This window comes from Mirounga leonina, unplaced genomic scaffold (genome assembly GCF_011800145.1).
Source record: "Mirounga leonina isolate KUSES-001 unplaced genomic scaffold, KU_Mleo_1.0 Mir_173, whole genome shotgun sequence".
NCBI lineage: Eukaryota > Metazoa > Chordata > Mammalia > Carnivora > Phocidae > Mirounga > Mirounga leonina.
In genome coordinates this window covers 20495809-20515389 of record NW_023270447.1, presented here as the reverse complement: position 1 = coordinate 20515389, position 19581 = coordinate 20495809, and the positions used below count along the sequence as shown (strand labels likewise).

The window sequence follows — 19581 nt, the reverse complement described above, 5'->3', positions numbered from 1 at the left end:
CCAGCTATCTCCAAAAAGAATTACACCAATCCAGGAATTCCCAAGGCCTACAATAAAGTGACATCCTCATGGACTTCTGGGTCTAGCTGGCTGTCACAGACTACAGGCTCCTAATTTTTATGGGCTTCCCCACTTTATGGACTTATTCAAATGTGGGTTCCTGAGCCCTTTTCCCTGGGAAGACCCACATGAACACGCCTTCTAAAACTGAAACAAACTTTAGAAGAGCCACCTGCCCTAGGGTTAACAAACTAGTCAAAACCTTTTACCTTATTTATACATGAAAAAGATAACCAAGCCCTGGGGATGCTCATGCGAGAACATGACAAACAACGGTGCTATTATCCCATGCAACTTGATTTCAGGTGCTCCCACCTATCCCCACCTACAGCTGCAGCTTTAGTCGGTAGAAGCCTCGGCAGAGCTAACCTTTTGGAAGTGATGTCTACTTAGAAACTCCACACGCTGTCCAAAGCCGCCTTAACTCTGGATTAACTTAACCTTTTTCTGCAAGCAGAATAGTTTCATGAAGTCCTTCTGCCTTTGCCACCCATCTTCATCTGTTGTAACATTCTTAATCCTGCCACATTATTACCCCTGCCTAATGAAGGTGAGCCCCACGACTGGGGGGGACTAGCATCCCACTTCATGACACCACACCCCGATCCAAGGCATACCCCTTTGACTAATTCTGATCTAATTTTGTTTATGGATGGGTCATACTGTAAAAATGTAAAAGGGAATTTCCAGGCTGGTTTTGCTGTTACCCCCCAATATGAACTACCTGGAAAGGGAAATCTCCCATAAGCTAAAATGGCCCAACAAACAGAGCTCCACACCCTCACCAGACTGTGCTGTCTATCAAAAGGGCAAACTGGTAATATTTATATGCTGACCGATACGCCATGGGGTTCGTCCATGAATTTGGAATGTTATGGAAACAAAGGGGTTTTCTCATGTCCACTGGGACCCCAATCAAAAATGGACAAGTACATGACCTCACTGCTCTTCTGTCTTCTGCAGTTGCTGTCCTCAAATATAGACACACACTAAAAGGACTAAGCCTGACTATCAGGGAAATGTCCCAGCTGACTTTCATGCAAAGGCAGCAGCAAGAGAATTTGTAAAGGTTGGGGCACATGTGGGTAAAGTCCATTCTGATTCTACAAAAACTGACCTCTTGTTGCCAGACTTGCCATCTTAATGTCCTTGTGATGTGGCAACAGTCTGCTCCTGAATCAGAAAAATTAGGATGGGCAAATAATGGCTGTAATTTCAATGAACAGTCAGGGATATGGGAAGCCCAAGATGGCCCCTTGGTTCTTCCCAACCCCTTGGCAAATTCTATTTTTTGATTTTTACATTCCTTCACCCACCATGGTGTGTTTAAAATAACTCAAATTATAAATAAAGTCTCCCAACAGGGGAGACTTCTACAAGACTGCAAAAAAACAGTTTAGTGTCTAACCTATCAGGTCCATAGTTCTGGAAAACCTATTTTTGTTCCCAGACACCTCAAACCTCCTCCCTCTGGACCTTTTGAACACCTGCTGCTGGACTTCACTCATTTGCCACCATTCTCGGATTATCAATATGTTCCTGTTATTGTTTGTATGTTTTCCAGCTGGCTAAAGTTTTTCCCTGCTGCAAGGCTAATGCCCTCACCGTGGCACAGAAACTGTTAGAAAACATGTTTCCCACTTGGGGTATACCTTCCATAATTTCCAGTGATCAAGGTACCCACTTCACTGAGAAAATCATACAAGTTTTAATAAAGGCCTTACAAACACCTCGGAATCATCACTGTCCCTATTACCCTCAATCATTGGCAAAGTCGAAAGAACTAATGGAATTTTCCAACCTAAAATCTCTAAGCTTACTGAAACTCCTGGACTCCCTTGGCCTAAGATGCTGCTGCTAGCTCTGTTGATAATTCACAGTATCACCCTTGGGAAACATAAACTTACTCCATACCAGATGGTCACTGGTAGGCCAAAGTCTGCTCGCATGCAACTTTCTGCTGATCCCTTCCCAGTAGGATCCCTTCTGCCCTCATGCCAGTATGACCAGCTACTGTAAGCTTTTAATGTCTAATGCTAAAGCCTACCATCAACAGGTTAAAGAAGCTTTCTCTGACCCCAGTTCAAAGGATCCTGTTGGGTCAGTCTGGAGCCTGGTGATTGGGTATTTTGGAAGCATGATTGGGGGGAGGGGAGGAAAAAGCAGCTCTCAAGCCACATTGGAAAGGATGTTCCTGACCACTGATATTGCAAAACTAGAGGGCACTGAGCCTTGCATACACATCTCACAGCTAAAGACGGCCCCACCTGACCTCTGGTCCTGTACAGATGCTGGAGACCTCGAAGTCAAATCAAAAAGGGAAGCCAAGGTGAACTGATTCTGCCCAAGATGCCAGATCAAGACTTCATACTTTAACATGAAATCTTTTTTTCTCCTCTTTCTTTCCTTTGGCATTCGCCTGGAAAGATAACACCTTCATGCGTCTCTCCCAGGCCATTGCTGGGGATGGTGGGGGGGTCACCTTTCAGATTGCTAGGTTTGTCATCAAAGATTCCAATCTGTCCATGATGCTAGAGACCCCCTGGTCCTCCCTGTGACTAATTTCTCTTCTTTTCCTAGTGTCACTGCAAACTACAACTGACTCCCCCAGAAGTCTCCCATTGATTTCAACGTTTACAGCCAGAACAACCTATGCCTTGTTTTTATCTTTCTTCAATGATGAGTGTACACACCCAATGAGACACAACTACTTATGTAAATCTTGGTACATCTGCACCCTCATGTTCTTGTGATCATCTAGCTTACATGTGCCCCCCCCCCCCCAAGACATCTCACCAGCAACATCCATCTTTGCAGGGTATTTAGAACAACTCATTCTCTCAGGCTAGGAGATTTTCTTCTGGTGGGTGGTGAAAACCTAACTGACCCCAGGCTTGAGAGGGTGAATGCAATAATTCCTGTGAATGAATTCATTAATAGCACCACCTAAAGGGAATGGTTTGTGTGTCTTTGTCTGTGGCAGTTAGCATTCTCCTTGGGCCTATGAATGCCTAGTTGGCCCACAGTTGGGCAATGACTCTTAAGTTAATTGTACCTCCAGCTTTTCACAAGCGAACTAAGATATCTCATTGGTTGACTTCCCTGAATTTATACCATTGAGATAAAAAAGACCTACCAGGAGGCATTCAGGATTCAGGATTTGCTTCTTTTTGGGAGGGCCATGCTTTCCCGGTTAGGAGTTAATGAAAACAAGATGTGATCAGAAACCTCTCCCTCACTTTTGAAGAAAATGCAGAATCTGTTGCTAATGGCATTGGTGCCCAACAGAGATCTTGAGCCTCACTGGCAAAAATTGTCCTTGATAATAGAACAGCTCTTGATTATCTTTTAGCTGAACAAGGAGGTGTCTGTGATGAGGGAGCAGAAGGCTAGCTGAGGACAAAACAGAAGCTGACACCCTACCCCCCCCAACATGGGATATATGTTACATTCCTCAGGCACTCCTGACTGCCCTAAAGGAAAAACAAATGGTTAACTGATAAAGATCACAGTCCTGCAGGACAGGAGTCTCCCTCAGTTTACAAATGTCCTAGTGATTTATAAGGAAGAAGCTTTCTTATCAATAACCTAACTTCCAGAGACCCGTAATTCAGTTTCCTGGAGCCTTAACATCACTCTCCCCTACATGAAATTGAGGCAGAAGGAAATGGGGGTCTCCATCAAACCTCACATATATTCTAAAACTTCATCATCTGTGCTGAGGCCAACACCACCTGTTGGGTCTGGATTAGCATGTCTGGGAAGTTGAAACTAAATTACATGAGATCACAGAAGGAAGTGACTCCTTCCATGGGGTCTTTCTTTGACTTATTTGATTTTGATTGGTTTGGGTCTTGGGACCATGGCTTTGAAGTGCACTCCAAACATTGGGAATTATCCTCCTTATAGTAATCATAATAATCTCCCTGATGTGTTCTATTCTCTCAAAAGCTTTAAATGCATGCATGTTTGCAGCTGCTAACCACCAAGCAAATGAGTGGACCATCTAAGGAATGAAGAAAATAACCAAATTAACGAATGTAAACTGAAAGTTGTGACCTGTGAATATCAAGAGGTTAAGCAGGAATATCATAACCTATAGGTACCACACAAAGAAACAATGAAAACTGTGAATTTCAGACTGGTAGTTGAGTGGTGCTAATGCCTTAAATTTTTTTTTTTAATTTTATTTTTATGTTATGTTAGTCACCATTCATTACATCATTAGTTTTTGATGCAGTGTTCCATGATTCATTGTTTGCGTATAACACCCAGGGCTCCATTCAATACGGACCTTCCTTAATATCCATCATCAGGCTAATCCATCCCCCCCAACCCCCTCCCCTCTAAAACCCTCAGTTTGTTTCTCAGAGTCCATAGTCTCTCATGGTTCATCTCCCCCTCCAATCTCCCCCCCTTCATTTTTCCCTTCCTACTATCTTCTTTTAACATATAATGTATTATTTGTTTCAGAGGTACAGGTCTGTGATTCATCAGCCTTACACAATTCACAGTGCTCACCATAGCACATACCCTCATGTCTATCACCCAGCCACCCCATCCCTCCCACCCCCACCACTCCAACAACCCTCAGTTTGTTTCCTGAGATTAAGAATTCCTCATATCAGTGAGATCATATGATACTTGTCTTTCTCTGATTAACTTATTTCACTAAGCATAATAACCTCTAATTCCATCCATGTCGTTGCAAATGGCAAGATTTGGGGGGTTTTTTTGATGGCTGCATAACATTCCATTATATATACATACCACCTCTTCTCTACCCATTCATCTGTTGATGGACGCCTAGGCTCTTTCCATAGTTTGGCTACTGCGGACATTGCTGCTATAAACATTGGGGTGCATGTACCCCTTCAGATCACTACATTTGTATCTGTGGGGTAAATATCCAGTAGTGCAATTGCTGGGTCATAGGGTAGTTCTATTTTCAACTTTTTGAGGACCCTCCATACTGTTTTCCAGAGTGGCTGCACCAGCTTGCATTCCCACCAACAGTGTACGAGGGTTCCCCTTTCTCTGCATCCTTGCCAACATCTGTTGTTTCCTGACTTGTTAATTTTAGCCATTCTGACTGGTGTGAGGTGGTATCTCACTGAGGTTTTGATTTGGATTTCCCTGATGCCGAGCGATGTTGAGCACTCTTCCATGTTCCTGTTAGCCATTTGGATGTCTTCTTTGCAGAAATGTCTGTTCGTGTCTTCTGCCCATTTCTTGATTGGATTAGTTATTCTCTGGGTGTTGAGTTTGATAGTTCTTTATAGATTTTGGATACTAGCCCTTTATCTGATATGTCATTTGCAAATATCTTCTCCCATTCTGTTGGATGTCTTTTGGTTTTGTTGACTGTTTCTTTTGCTGTGCAAAAGCTTTTTATCTTGATGAAGTCCCAAGAGTTCATTTTTGCCCTTGCTTCCCTTGCCTTTGACGATGTTTCTAGGAAGAAATTGCTGTGGCTGAGGTCAAAGAGTTTGCTGACTGTGTTCTCCTTTAGGATGTTGATGGACTCCTGTCTCACATTGAGGTCTTTCAACCATTTTGAGTCTATTTTTGTGTGTGGTGTAAGGAAATGGTCCAGTTTCATTCTTTGCATGTGGCTGTCCAATTTTCCCAACACCATTTGTTAAAGAGACTGTCTTTTTTCCTTTGGACATTCTTTCCTGCTTTGTCGAAGATTAGTTGACCATAGACTTGAGGGTCCATTTCTGAGCTCTCTATTCTGTTCCATTGATTATGTGTCTGTTTTTGTGCCATCATCAAGAGTCTTGATGATGACAGCTTTGTAATAAAGCTTGAAGTCCGGAATTGTGATGCCACCAGCTTTGCTTTTCTTTTTCAACATTCCTCTGGCTATTTGGGGTCTTTTCTGGTTCCATACAAATTTTAGGATTATTTTTTCCATTTCTTTGAAAAAAGTGGATGGTATTTTGATAGGGATTACATTAAATGTGTAGACTGCTCTAGGTAGCATTGACATTTCCACAATATTTGTTCTTCCAATCCATGAGCATTGGATTGGAACATAGTGGTTATGGGTCTGGTCAGGTTTTCTATTTTTCCATTTCTTTGTGTCTTCCTCAATTTCTTTCATGAGTATTCTATAGTTTTCTGAGTACAGATTCTTTGCCTCTTTGGTTAGATTTATTCCCAGGTATCTTATGGTTTTGGGTGCAATTGTAAATGGGATCGACTCCTTAATTTCTCTTTCTTCTGTCTTGTTGTTGGTGTATAGAAATGCAACTGATTTCTGTGCATTGATTTTATATCCTGCCACTTTACTGAATTGCTGTATGAGTTCTAGCAGTTTTGGGGTGGAGTCTTTGGGGTTTTCCACGCAAAGTATCATATCATCTGCAAAGAGTGAGAGTTTGACTTCTTTGCTGATTTGGATGCCTTTTATTTCTTTTTGTTGTCTGATTGCTGTGGCTAGGACTTCTAATACTATGTTGAATAGCAGTGGTGATAGTGGACATCCCTGTCGTGTTCCTGACCTTAGGGGGAAAGCTCTCAGTTTTTCCCCATTGAGAATGATATTCGCTGTAGGTTTTTTATAGATGGCTTTTATGATATTGAGGTATGTACCCTCTATCCCTATACTCTGAAGAGTTTTGATCAAGAAAGGATGCTGTACTTTGTCAAATGATTTTTCTGCATCTATTGAGAGGATCATATGATTCTTGTTCTTTCTTTTGTTAATGTATCACGTTGATTGATTTGCGGATGTTGAACCAACCTTGTAGCCCAGGGATAAATCCCACTTGGTCGTGGTGAATAATCCTTTTAATGTACTGTTGTTGGATAGACCCTTTAAGTAGGATATAGTGTCCTTCCTCATCTCTTATTATAGTTTTTGCTTTAAAATCTAATTTGTCTGATATAAGGATTGCCACCCCAGCTTTCTTTTGATGTCCATTAGCATGGTAAATGGCTTTCCATCCCCTCACTTTCAATCTGGAGGGTTCTTTGGGTCTAAAATGAGTCTCTTGCAGGCAGCACATTGATGGGTCTTGTTTTTTTATCCAATCTGATACCCTGTGTCTTTTGATTGGGGCATTTAGCCCATTTACATTCATGGTAAGTATTGAAAGATATGAATTTAGTGCCATTGTATTGCCTGTAAGCTGTTACTTTATATTGTCTCTATTCCTTTCTGGTCTATATTACTTTTGGGCTCTCTATTTGCTTAGAGCACCCATTTCAATATTTCTTATAGGGCTGGTTTGGTGTTTGCAAATTCTTTTAGTTTTTGTTTGTCCTGGAAGCTTTTTATCTCTCCTTCAATTTTCAATGACAGCCTAGCTGGATATAGTATTCTTGTAATGCCTTAAATTTTGATCACATCTCTTAGTTACTTAGAGAATCGAGAATTGTTAAAAACAAAACCACAAGCCCAAAATGATGTCACTTAGACCAAATTCCCAAACTGGGGTTTAATATTTAATCTAATTGCACTTTCAACCTCTCCCAGAAATGTAGTCTTAACCAGTCAACCAGGAATTTTTCAATTAGTACCAAAGAGTCTACCACATGGGCCCCTCACATCCCCCAAAGAAAGATGAAGTAATCTGCATGCTAAGACCCCTTGCTTCCCTCCTACCCCCAAGGGAAAGCCACCTGGCCTGGAATTAATTACTTTCCTTTGCTAATTACTTTCTTTCCCCACCCTCCTTCTACAAAAACCTTCCATGTTGTACAACTCCCTGGGGCTCTTCTCTGCTCCTGGATGGAATGGGTGCCCTGTTCATGAGTCATTTAATAAAGCCAGGTAGATCTTCAAATTTTCTCAGTTGGGTTTTGTTTCTTTAACAGTATCATCTAGTACCAAATCCATATTCATATTTTTCTGACTGCCTTTAAAAATATCTTTTTTATGGGGGTGCCTGGGTGGCTCAGTCGGTTAAGAGTCTGACTCTTGATTTCAGCTTAGGTCATGCTCTCAGGGTCACGAGATGATGGAGCCCCAAGATGGGCTCCGTGCTCAGCGGGGAGTCTGCTTCCCCTTTCCCTCTCCCTCTGTCTCTCCTCCCTGCTCCTGCATATATGCTCTTTCTCTCTCAAAAAAATTAAAAAATATATATATCTTTTTTACATTTCAGTTGATTGCATCAAGTTCCTAAACAAGGTCCACACACTGTATTTGGTGGATGAAGTACTCAAGCCTCTTTTCATCCTACAGCAGTCCTTCTGAAATTACCCTCTCCCACTTTTCTCCCATGCCACTGGCTTATTGAAGAAATTGGGTCAGTTATCTATCCTGTGGTTATGGCCCACATTTTGGATTTGTTTGCTTTTCCATGATTTCCTCAATCTGCCATATTTTTTATCAACTGGAAGTTACGGGGCCAGCACTGATAGTCACTATAATATCCTATCTTGAGTAAACAAGGCATGCCCTTCCTTGAGAGTGCTAGAGCTAGACAGGCATGAGTGTGGTATTTTGGTCATGCCACTTAAAAGCTGTGACCTTGGGCAAGTTACTACACCTACCTAAACCTCCACTTTCTCACTTACAAAGCAGGAATATAACAATTCATAACTTGAAAAGTTTTATAAAGATAAAATGAGATAATGAGTAGGCAATGCCCAGCCCTGTGTCTGATACGCACACACACAAGCAGTAGCTCAGAGAATGTCAGCTCTAACAATGACAAAAGATACCTCCAGTTCACATAGCATAGAAAGACTCATTCCAATAAAAGGCTTATAAAGTACCTGAAAAATTGTATCTTTTTTTGACATAGCAGGATATGTACAATATTTATCTGTATAAGTGATTAAGCAATACCTACAGCAGAAGTAGGGAGTCCAAGGATTTTTGAAGAAGAAATTGTCTTCAGGAATTTTGCTCTACTGTCAAGGGAGCAGAGTCTCCTCTGGGCCAAAAACATGCTACAGAATAAAAAAAAAACTTTAAAAGGAAGAAAATATATGATACTTACATCACTATTAGTCACTTGCAGCTATCTAATAGACCATAAGCGTCTATAAAATATAAGTAAAAATTGCTGATAGCTGTTTTCTTTCTATATGTAATCTGTCATCACTAGAATCATTCTAATAGAATCCTCCTTATCTTAAAAAAATTTATGCATATGTCATTTTAAACTAGAGGTATGTAAGGGTATTGTAAATTCAAAAAATAAGTCTCTAATTTGGTCAAGAGCACAAAATTACAATAAGTAAAAGTTTCATTTGTAGCAGCTATAAAAAACAGAATATTTCAATCTAGGAACTATTCAAATTTCTTAATTTTCTGGATAGTAGTCACTGGTAAAACAGCACTATTTTTGACAGTCAATTAAAGTGGTTACAAACAGAATTTAATAAGTTGTTTGAGAAGGATTATAGCAAGTCCTTGACAAATATAAAGAATATACGTATGAATCTTAGGTTATTTTCATAGATGGTACTTTCCTCAACAATCCCATAGAGAGCTAGCAAGTTATTTCAATAGATTCCAGTTACATAACAGGCATGCATTCTGAATTACATCTCTACCTATAAGGAAAACTGTTATCAAAGAAATATGAAATTCTATTATTATACTGCCACTTACAAGTATAAGAAAACTAAGTTTCCTAAAAAAATCCAACTGTATAAGAAGAAACTTCTTGTAAGGTTTTACTCTGAGAATGTTGTAGTGGATGGCACTTCCTCTATCTCTAGTAGTTAATTAAACTTTAGAAAAAGAGACATACTCTACGGATTCAAAGGAATCCACTGAAGCCAGCTAGCTATGAATCTTTTTAAGTTACCAAAATGTTAAGGCTACAGAAAGCTCTAAAGGTGAGAAATAATGTATTGGATGTTTCTTAAAAAGTTAAATATAAAATCCTGACGCTGTCAACAAAATCTCAGCTTAAAATGACAGCCTCTTAGCCGTTCGACACCAGATCAGCTTATTTAAATTCTCTGCAAAGCACTTTTGTTGCTGTTGTTTGGTTGGTCACTCATTCACTCATTTGATGCTTCATGAGCAGGGACCTGGTGTGTTTAGTTTACCACTGCATTCGCTGGCACAGAGTAGACACTTGATAAGTAAAAGTATTAAATGACTGAATAAATACATAAAATCACACTATAAATTAATGATTTAAGTGGACTATTTATGATGCCTCTTATGAAATATTGATTCTTTTTGTAAAGTAAATAATTACCCCTTATGTTGTAAGTCTTTCAAGTTGAAGAACAGGTTTTCTTAAATCAAGAAATGCCTATTCTCGTGTCATTACCTGTTCCATTCAGGAATAAAATATTAACTAGGTTAGGCAATAGGGATTGTTTTAAGGAAAGATATTACCAAACAACAGGAACAACATCAAAAAATCTTTATTGAGTATCATGGAGTTATTTGATTTAGGATAATATAGTTGTTGTAATTCCCAGCAAATAAATGTCCATTTAAGTTCAGCCTAATTTCTTAGGCATTTAAGCAAGTATAAGTAAAATGCTTTCTTACAAGCAGACAAATGAGAGAAACCTCTTCTATTTTCTTGAGATAAACTAGGTGAAAAAACAGCACTAGGAACCAGGATACCTCGATTCTAGTCTTTATTCTGATATTTAAAAAAAGTTTTCTATCCTTGGACAAGTCACTGATTCTTGCTGAACCTCAGTTCCCTCATTTTTCAAAACAGATGAATACACGAACCCTTGATTTGAAGGTAAAGTCAGAAGGTGCTGGTAAGTCAATGACTGATCATGTGTGAGCTTAGACACCAACTCTTAGGAGACTTCACTCCACACTGGCTGATCCATGCCCTCTGCCCACCAGGTCTCAGTGCCCATTCTCCTTAGGGAGTTAACACTAAATCCACCTGTTTTCATCTGGAAATCCCAACGCCTAAATCCCGCATCATCTCTAGCTACCTTCAACAGTATATTACCTCCATGATACAATGTACTCCCTGGCAAGTGACCCAGTTCTTCATTTCTCTTCCACCTTCCATACCTTCCACTGTGTCTTTTGGAACAGATGGACCAAAATCAGCAAATTCCAATGTATCTTTACGTTCTCAGAGTGTTTTCCTTGCTTTAACGCAAATCTTACTGTTCCCTGAAGATACCACTTCTATGTTCCTCAGTGCTGGCTTTTGTTCTTATATGCTGCACCTAAGTCTTTCCTGTTGTCCCTTTTACCAGTGCCAGACTATTAGTTCCCTCATCTGCCTCACTAATGTTATCTCCTGGCCTGCTGATAACTTCCTGTCATTGTTAAAGATTTTGTCATTAGGCATACAGTTTTCTACTCAACGCAAAGTACTGTGATCATCCCAGATAATTTCAATGGCTTCAGAGATGATCCTCCCAACAGCTGACAACCCCATGTCCATTGGTCTTCTGCTCCATTCCACTGTAGTCACTTTCCTATCATTATATCCTGACCCTGCACCTTGCCATTACCTCAATCTGGTCTAATTCCAAAAGAACTAATTGAAACATTCTGCTCTTTGACCATAAACTACCATCCCTTTCAATTAATTATTCTGTTCTTCAATATTATCAAGATCTCTAGGAGGCTTCCTCTCCTTTTCCCAGTCAGCCTTCCCTTTCCTTTATTTTCCAATTTAGATACCAGCTCCACCACTTTGATAATGTTCTTGACAATGTCCTACCCACCTTGTCTGTCCTTTCACCTGTCTGCAGCACTCTAGCACTGGATGAACTCTGGAACAGAGTCTGGTTTTCTCAAGCTGTGGAATGCTGGGGAAAGTCACACAGGATATGTTTGGTTTCACCATAAATTCATGGTCATTAATCTCAAATTGAATCCCAACACTCTCCAGCATTTATACTATATTTTACAGGGGAAGGATGGCAGAATATGCCACCCCGAAATATCCCACTTTAGAATAAGAATTATTTTGAGCTAAAGGCACTTGAGAAACAGCAAATGCAAGAAGAGCAATCTGATTCCTCTCCTTCTTTCTGAAAACAGGAGATAGAAATTCCCATGTGAAAGGTGCTCTCCCTGCACAGGAGAAAAGAATCATTCTTACATGGGAAGTTGAAGCTGAGAGAATTCTGTAAACATAGACCTTGTTAAAAATAATTCTTACCTTCCTTTAGCCTCCCCAAATATTTTGGTTACTTTTCCACAATTGCTTCTCCATGTTCAACCTAGTATAAAAGCATTTGTTTTTGCCACTTCTTCGGGTCTTCATTTTCTTATGAGGACTCCTGTGTCACGTAGAACTTACATTAAATGTGTGTGCTCTTTTCCTGTTATCTGCCTTATGGCAGTTTAATTCTCAGGCCCAGCTGGAAAACTTCAAAGGACAGGCCATAGTTCTCTCCCATAGTCCAGAATGATTATTTTAATTTTTCCCACACTCCTCTAACCCAAAAGCTCTTTATTCTAAGTAGATGACCTTGTTTCCTATCACAGTGAAAACAGAAGCTATCAGATTTACCATTTCAATTTACCCGAATTGAAAATACCAAACCCCCCAAATCCTTTTATTCTTCCTTTCTATTATAATAAAGAAAGTGACCCTCCCACAAAAGGATAATTCTTCCTCCCATGACTAAGATCTCATTCACTCCTAGTTCTATGGACACCTTGCTCCACTGATTTTTACCCCTTTCTCTGGTATATGCAACTTTCCTTGCTCACATCTCTTCTGGTTAAAAAACAATAAATACAAAATATAAACAAAAACTAAAACTCCTGACACCTCCCTGTTGCTCATTTCCTCTTCAAATCAAAACTTTCCTGTTACTTTCTCTTGAGAGCAAAGGTTTTAAAAAGTTATGTCTCAGTTGTCTTCTTTTCCTCAATCTATGCTCTCCAACCTGGTGCAATCTGACTTTTGTACCCATTACTCCACAGAGGCGGCTCTTGCTCAAGTCAGTTTTGACCTTCATATTGTTAAGTCCAGTGAACATCTGGCAATTCTCTCACTCTCCTTGAGCTCTCTGCAGTTTTAGATACTGCTGGTCAAGCCCTGTCTCCCCCCAGAAACACCATGTTCCCTTGGCTTTTGACATACTACAGTCCCTCCCTTCCCTCCTACCACTCCTCCAATCTGCCATTAAATGATGGAATTTCTCAATACCCACATCCAGACTCTCTTCTCAGTCATTAATCTCTCACTAAGTAATCTGATTGTGGGAGGAATTGTGGGGGCATCAGTGAAAAAAAAAGGCTCCAAAGAAATCTAAGTAGGCTGACATACAGATTCTGAACCTCCGAGACTATTTTTCTTCTGCGCTTTACATAAACACATTTTGACCAGAACTTTCTAAAGCAATTAACGTTCCATACATATATTCACAAATAACAAAAATAGATTAACAAATTTGGATGTCATTGAAAAGCTGGAGAAAATCCAAATATATATGCTTTTAATTCTAAACAATATTTTCTTTTTTTTCTTTTCTTTTTTTTTTTTTTTTTTTGTAGTTTCTCCTTAAAAACAATGTTCTATGAAGAAAACCAGGCAATTGTGAATCAAGGTGATCTGGTAAACCCGATTATGGCATATTGTAAATAAAGTCACCTCCATATTCAAATACGCATGATCAATAGAAAATTAAAGTTATTTCTTATCATTGGAGTAAACTATCTAAAATGAAAATACAGAAGGTATGTGCAGCAGAAGCTGAGACGGCTGGTGCCCTGTTGGGGGGGTGGCAGAATCCACAGCTACAACGTAAGCAAAGCGGTCAAAATGAATTGTATCAAGTTTGAAACTCGGGCGTTAAACCCAAGTGATCAATTTAGATAGAACCACCTTGCATGTGCGGAGGAGAGGCAGGAAGAGATTTAGGTCATTTGACAAAGTTCAGAACGTTTAGATTAACTGCAAGCTCAAGGAACGGTAAGGTGAGCGACTGCAAAAGAGGCTGATGCCAATCAACGCACAGCCCACGCTGTGAAGTTTGAACAAAGGTTATTTCTCCTTTTTTCTCTCCCTGCCTTTCCACTTCTAGAATGTTTATAAGGTTCGCCGGTGCAACAGATGGCATCTAGAAGGTGCCCAGGTACTGGGAAGTACGGCGGGAATAGTAAGCCTCAAAGTCCTGTCACTGGAGCAAGAATGGAAAAAATCAGCCATCGTTAGCCCGAGCTAAAGGAGAGAGGATTCTGAAACCGCTGAAAACGGGTTCGTGGAATATAAATGTGCCCAGCGTAAGAAGTGGGGCTGCCCGGTTTCCATGAGAAGGAATGAGGCTTCGGCCCAGCACGAGGTGACACTTTCGGCACCGCCGGCGGCCGCCGTGGAAGTGAGCGAGCTCTTGAATTCTCGCCTAGGCGGCGGAAGGGAACGGGGGTCGCCCCCATAAAGCGGCAGATCGGGCTGTTTTGCTCTTTTTAACGACACATTTCAGATTCCGCACTTCACTTACACGGCAGGAGAACAGCCTTCGTTTGCTTTCTTATTGGGAATCCCGGCTATGGATGAACTGGAGTCGGTGTTTCCACAATGCCAGAGTTGTCAAATCAAGAGCAAAAGGGGGCACAAAGCCTCTTTTGGACGACCGGGGTGCAGGGGCCGCGCGCCGCGAGGCCAGCCACCTCCCCAGAGGAAACGTAGTTCCAGCGCGGACGCCGGCTCCCGAGCGCGAGTCCGAGCGCTGAAGGAGATCCAGCCCGGCTCCCGGTCTCGCCAGGCGCGCCGCTCCGGCGGCCTCCCCCCCTCCCTCCCTCCCGGCCTCGCTCCACACGACTCCGCGCGCCGGGCCCCGGGGCGCCCGCCTGGCGCCGCACTCACCTCCAGCGCGCGACAGCCTCGCCTCCCCGGGCTCCGGGCGCGCCTGCGCTCCTGGGCCGGGTGGGGAGGGACTCGGACGTGGAGGCGGAGCCTGGGCGCGGCTGGGGGCGGGGTCGGGATGCAGAACGCGCATTGGCTGAGGCGTCGGCCGCGAGCGCGGACTGGTTGGCGCGGGATGCGGGGCTGGGAGTAAGGGCATCGTCCGTAGGCTGCCCTGGGTAGGTGGAGGTGCGGGGCCGCGTTCGGTCCGCAGGATAGAGGCAGGTCTGGGCCAGGGGATGGGACGGGGAGAGGACCTGGAGATGGCCGGGGGTTGGGGATGAAGATTAGGCCCAGGGCCCTAATTAGATGTGTGTCCTTGATTTGGGTTGGGGTGGGTTATAGGACAAGGACTGATCTGGAAGAAAGGGCACACTGGGGCACTGCACTTAGGTCAGGGAAGAGTTGTAGATAGAATAATGTTGGAGGGTGCCTGAGAGAAGGCGAGCCTAAAGAGAATGTGGAAAGGGATTTGTAGATGTATTCATCGCCTGTGATGGGGGTGAGAAAAAAAGCAGGAATTTACATTTCTGAATAGGAAAAAAGAGAGTTTGATTAGAGAACTGAGAAGGAAAGGGGTGTGACCTGGAGGAAAATGCACGACATCTTAAAAGAGAAGAAAAACTCGCCAAAGAGAAAAGGACACCACCTGTCCGTTAGGGGAGGTGGTGGAAAGCACAGTTTTGTTAAGAATCAAATTTCACAATTAGATTTTCTTCCTCTCCTATTTTAAGAAGGTGAGAAGATAGATGAAGTGAGAGTGGCAGTAGCATTGTTACTCAGGCCTAGAGGAAAGAACAGAGACAATCTGTGGTTGAAGGAATATACTCTTCAACTAGGTACAAGGAGGTTTAGGAGACAATTAGGTGCCTGGAGAAATTACTGGATGCAACAGAGACGCTAGCCCTAAATTGTGAACTATTGTGAAGGCCATCCAGTTGTCAGTATTTTCCAGCAATTTGTCAATACTCTACCTATTTGCTGGAGAATATTGGTAGTCCAGAAGACCACCAAGAACACACCTGTAGTCAGAAAATTGGTTATATTACTCGTTGCAATGAGGGAGAACACACACCTTGGGGAACCATGGGGTCATTTCAATAACAGGGCGTTAGAAATGACTTATTATAAAATTTGGGCATGTATTAGATGATGTGGGGGGAGGATTCAAGGAAAGGGAGAGTCATTCTGTTTTGGGCGCTGTCAGGAAGTAGAGGCAACTGTAATATGAGGTACCATATGACATTTTATATAGAAGGAGGGAGGAAAATTGCAAGGCTAAATCCGTAATTGGTAAAGAGGCAACAATTTTACTAGATGGGAGAGGAGGAAATTTAGTATCTTTGCAGTTTTCACAATGACCTTGTTTTTAAATCTGTGTTTAGGCAAGGTTATTAAGTGATCTTGTCTGTTGTCTCACTTCATCATGACCACAGTGTGATTTTGTCTCATGTTGGTGTTCTGTCAGATTGTTATATTCTATAGGGGAAAACTGCAGCCAGTGCTTAACAACACTGAAGCCTTAAAAGTAAGTGTCAGTTCAGTTCACAATGTCTGGTGCTGCTTTTCTTTTTCTCACAGTTAACAAATAAGAGTTGAGTACATAGGTGCTGAGGCTACTTGAAAAAATGAGGCAGAGGAAGTGTGTGTCATAAACCTTACAGAGGGAGAAACACACAACAGAGGAGTTAATATGTACAGTGACTTCAGACGATGATAAGTGCTATAAAAGAAGCAATGATGGGTGGAGACAGCAGATGGTTTAAATAGGATGGTCAGGAAAAGGTTGTTTTTGTTTTGTTTTGTTTTTTGAGGTGACATTCAATCCTGAATTGAATGATGAAGAGGCAACCTTGCAAAAACTGATTCTGGAAAAGAAAACAGTAGTGGTAAAGTCCCTGAGAGGAGAACAAACTTGGCATGCTCAAGGAATAAAAGAGACCATAGCGATCCAGAGGGAAAGTGCTTCCAGATTAGGATGGAGAAAAAAGCAGGGGCCGTATCATGCAGAACCTTGTAGACCCCAGAAAGGAGTTTAGATTTTATTCTGAAGCAGCCCTTGGAAAACCTTTAGCTGAGGAATAATGTAATCTTAATTACATTTTTTTTAAAAGATACTCTAGCTGCTTTGGAGAAGAGACTTGGGGGCAGGCAAGAGTTGAAGCAGGAAGATCTGTTAGGAGGTTGCTAAAGTGGGGAGTGATATCGGTTGGGACTAAGGTGGTGGCAGGGGAGGGAAAGAGGACTAAGAATCTCAACATTCATTCTGCTGACATTGTTACTGCTCCTATTTCAACACTGTCTCTCCACATTCAGCTGTGCCTGGTTCCTCTGAATTCAGACACTCTGCTCACCCTCTTCAGAGTATAAACTGCTAATCTCTTGCTAAGATGAAGAGGGGCTGATTGGCAGGGCTATGTGGACCAGGAATGGGGGTCTGGAGATCTAATCGTTTCCTAGAGAGACCTTTAAATGATCCTCCTGTATTTAGTCCTGAGCCTTTGGAGAGTCCTCTGGGGGTAAATCTAGTTGCCTTTTTGACTTTCTTCGTGGCTAGTCTAGGACTCAGCTTATCTGAATCTGCTGTCTACTACCTGCCCATTTGCTTTCTAACTTCTATAATTTTTGTTGCCACTCTCTTTCCTCTTGTTTTTGTTCCCATGGGTTTATTCTTAAAAGAATCTCCTTACTGTTATTTTAGTGGGTCTTACATAGGGAGTCAAAATATAAGTATCTTTGCTGTAGTTGTTATTGGTTTACATATATATTCTTTAAATGACTGAATGACCCAATGCTGGGCATTCAGGGGCTTTGTTCCTACATTAAGCCTCATGTTATTCTTTATACTCATGTTGATGTTTAAAAGAGAAATATAGAAATATAAGTGATTCTCTGGAATTAATAGCTCATAGGTGTCTTTTCCTTATAGCTTCTGTTCATTTGTTTTGTGAATATAAAGACAGTATCTTATGTAAATAAAGCCTTTCCATTGCCTCATATCGAGGACTAAAAATATTCTGAAATATAGCAGAGAGAAGGCAGTTTAGCCCAGCAGCTAGGCCAAACCGTCTGGTTCAAATCCTAGCTCTGCAATTATCTGCAACCTTGGGCAAGTTACTGTTTTTCTCTGTACTTTGCTTTTCTCACTTGTAAAATATGGGTAATAGAACCTTACTTATAGTGCTGCTGTGAGGATTAGATGATTTTATAGACCCCAAAAAAGCTTGGAACAGTACTTGGTTCTTAGTAAGTACTATAAAATTGTTCCTTAAGAAAAAAGGAAAGAGAATCTTCGGGAGGAGGCTGCTAATTATTCCCTAATATTTAATATTCTCTCCTTCTGTAGTAATAGAACTGTAATGGAACTAATGTGAGTTAGCTCCTTGGTGAGTCACAGATAGAAACTCCACCAGGTGAGTGGTCGCACAAAGGAAACTTTATTTGCCGCAAATAAGGAGGTCACGGGGAATAACTTCCAAGGCAAGGGTGAATGGGTTCCTTTTACTTAGAGTTAGGATGCATATTTAGAAAGGGAAGCCTTGTCATCATACCTAGAGGCGGGCATAAGGCCATGCCTCCAGTAAACATGCCTGTATAAACATTGTATATTATATAAGTGAGGCTTGTGCCCTCCTTAGGGGGAGATTTTAGTGTTATAATGAGGTAAAGGTAATTTTCAGTCATCCCAGAGGTCACTTCATGGTCCATCTGTGCAGGTGTGAGTTGGGGGGTTTATCTCAAACTGGTCTGGGTGGTCTGGGCAGTCATTATTGCTTGAGGGTCCATTTTGGTTTCCTTAATGGGATGCTATGCCTATAGGGTCTTTTGCCTGAGTGAAGAGAAAAAAGAGCTTAGGGAAACATGTGGGATGAAGGTCAGTAGATAGAAGCAGGTGAGCAGTAAAGTTCAAGTCTTGGGGTCTAGGTGGTGACAGAACTTACAAATTTCAGCAGAGTTTGTGGGCATTTGGTATAACGACTGTGTTTCCACCCTCTTTTGTAGCTGGGTTGGACATAAAACTAAATTCTGGGCACTGGGATATAAATGGAAACTATATGCACTTCACCCAGGAAAATCTTAAAGAGCTAGCATGCCTTTATTCTCCCTTATTTTGCAGTTCCCCTGACAGTTTGTGTGCAGACATGATTGCTGCAGTCTCTTGGACCAGCAGATGGAATCTGCAAGTTGAAGATGGTAGAGCAATAGAGTGAGAGAGAAGGAGCCTGAGCCCTGACATCAGGGAGCCACAGCTCCAGCCCCACACCTACTACATTTAAGTGCAAGAGAAATCAACTTTAGTTTTGTTTAACTCTTTTATATGAATTTTCTGACATGCTGTTGTACTGTGACTGTTGATGGGTTCTTGACTCTTCTAGTTTGCTTACCAGAGGCATTCTACTTTACTTTTACATGACCTCCCAGGTGACAATAGAGGAGTGACAGGGTGGAGAACAGGTGGAAGCAAAGCTCCATTACCTGGAAATGCTTCGCAAGAGGTATCTGTCACTTCTAGGCACTAAGAGGCAGGCAGGCAGAACAACATTCTTCTTTTACCTCTAACCCTAGGGCAGTATTAAGAAGGACCTGCTCTAGGAAAGAAAGACAATTAAGTCTGGGTTTGTAACTTCCTAAAGCTTTTTCCACACATTCCTGCTGTAAAGAGTTACGTTCTTGAGAGCCGATGAGAATAGATCTTCAGCATTTCAGCATTCTTACCACACGCACACACACACACAGAGTTAACTAT

General features: G+C 41.6%; 1 protein-coding gene across 10 annotated transcripts in view; it reads right to left on the bottom strand.

The window, feature by feature from the left end:
* KYAT3 (kynurenine aminotransferase 3) overlaps positions 1–14844 on the bottom strand; it is a 61775-nt gene extending 46931 nt beyond the window's left edge. For 2 of the 10 annotated variants that reach the window (XM_035018100.1, XM_035018101.1), the window contains exons 1-2: positions 11698–12130; positions 8868–8967 (exon numbers count right to left, since the gene is read on the bottom strand). In XM_035018100.1, coding sequence (XP_034873991.1) covers positions 8868–8967; positions 11698–11867 — 270 coding nt within the window. In that variant the 5' untranslated portion in view covers positions 11868–12130. The other 8 variants (XM_035018108.1, XM_035018107.1, XM_035018109.1 and 5 more) reach the window with 8 other exon arrangements.
* Positions 14845–19581: the final 4737 nt, after the last annotated feature.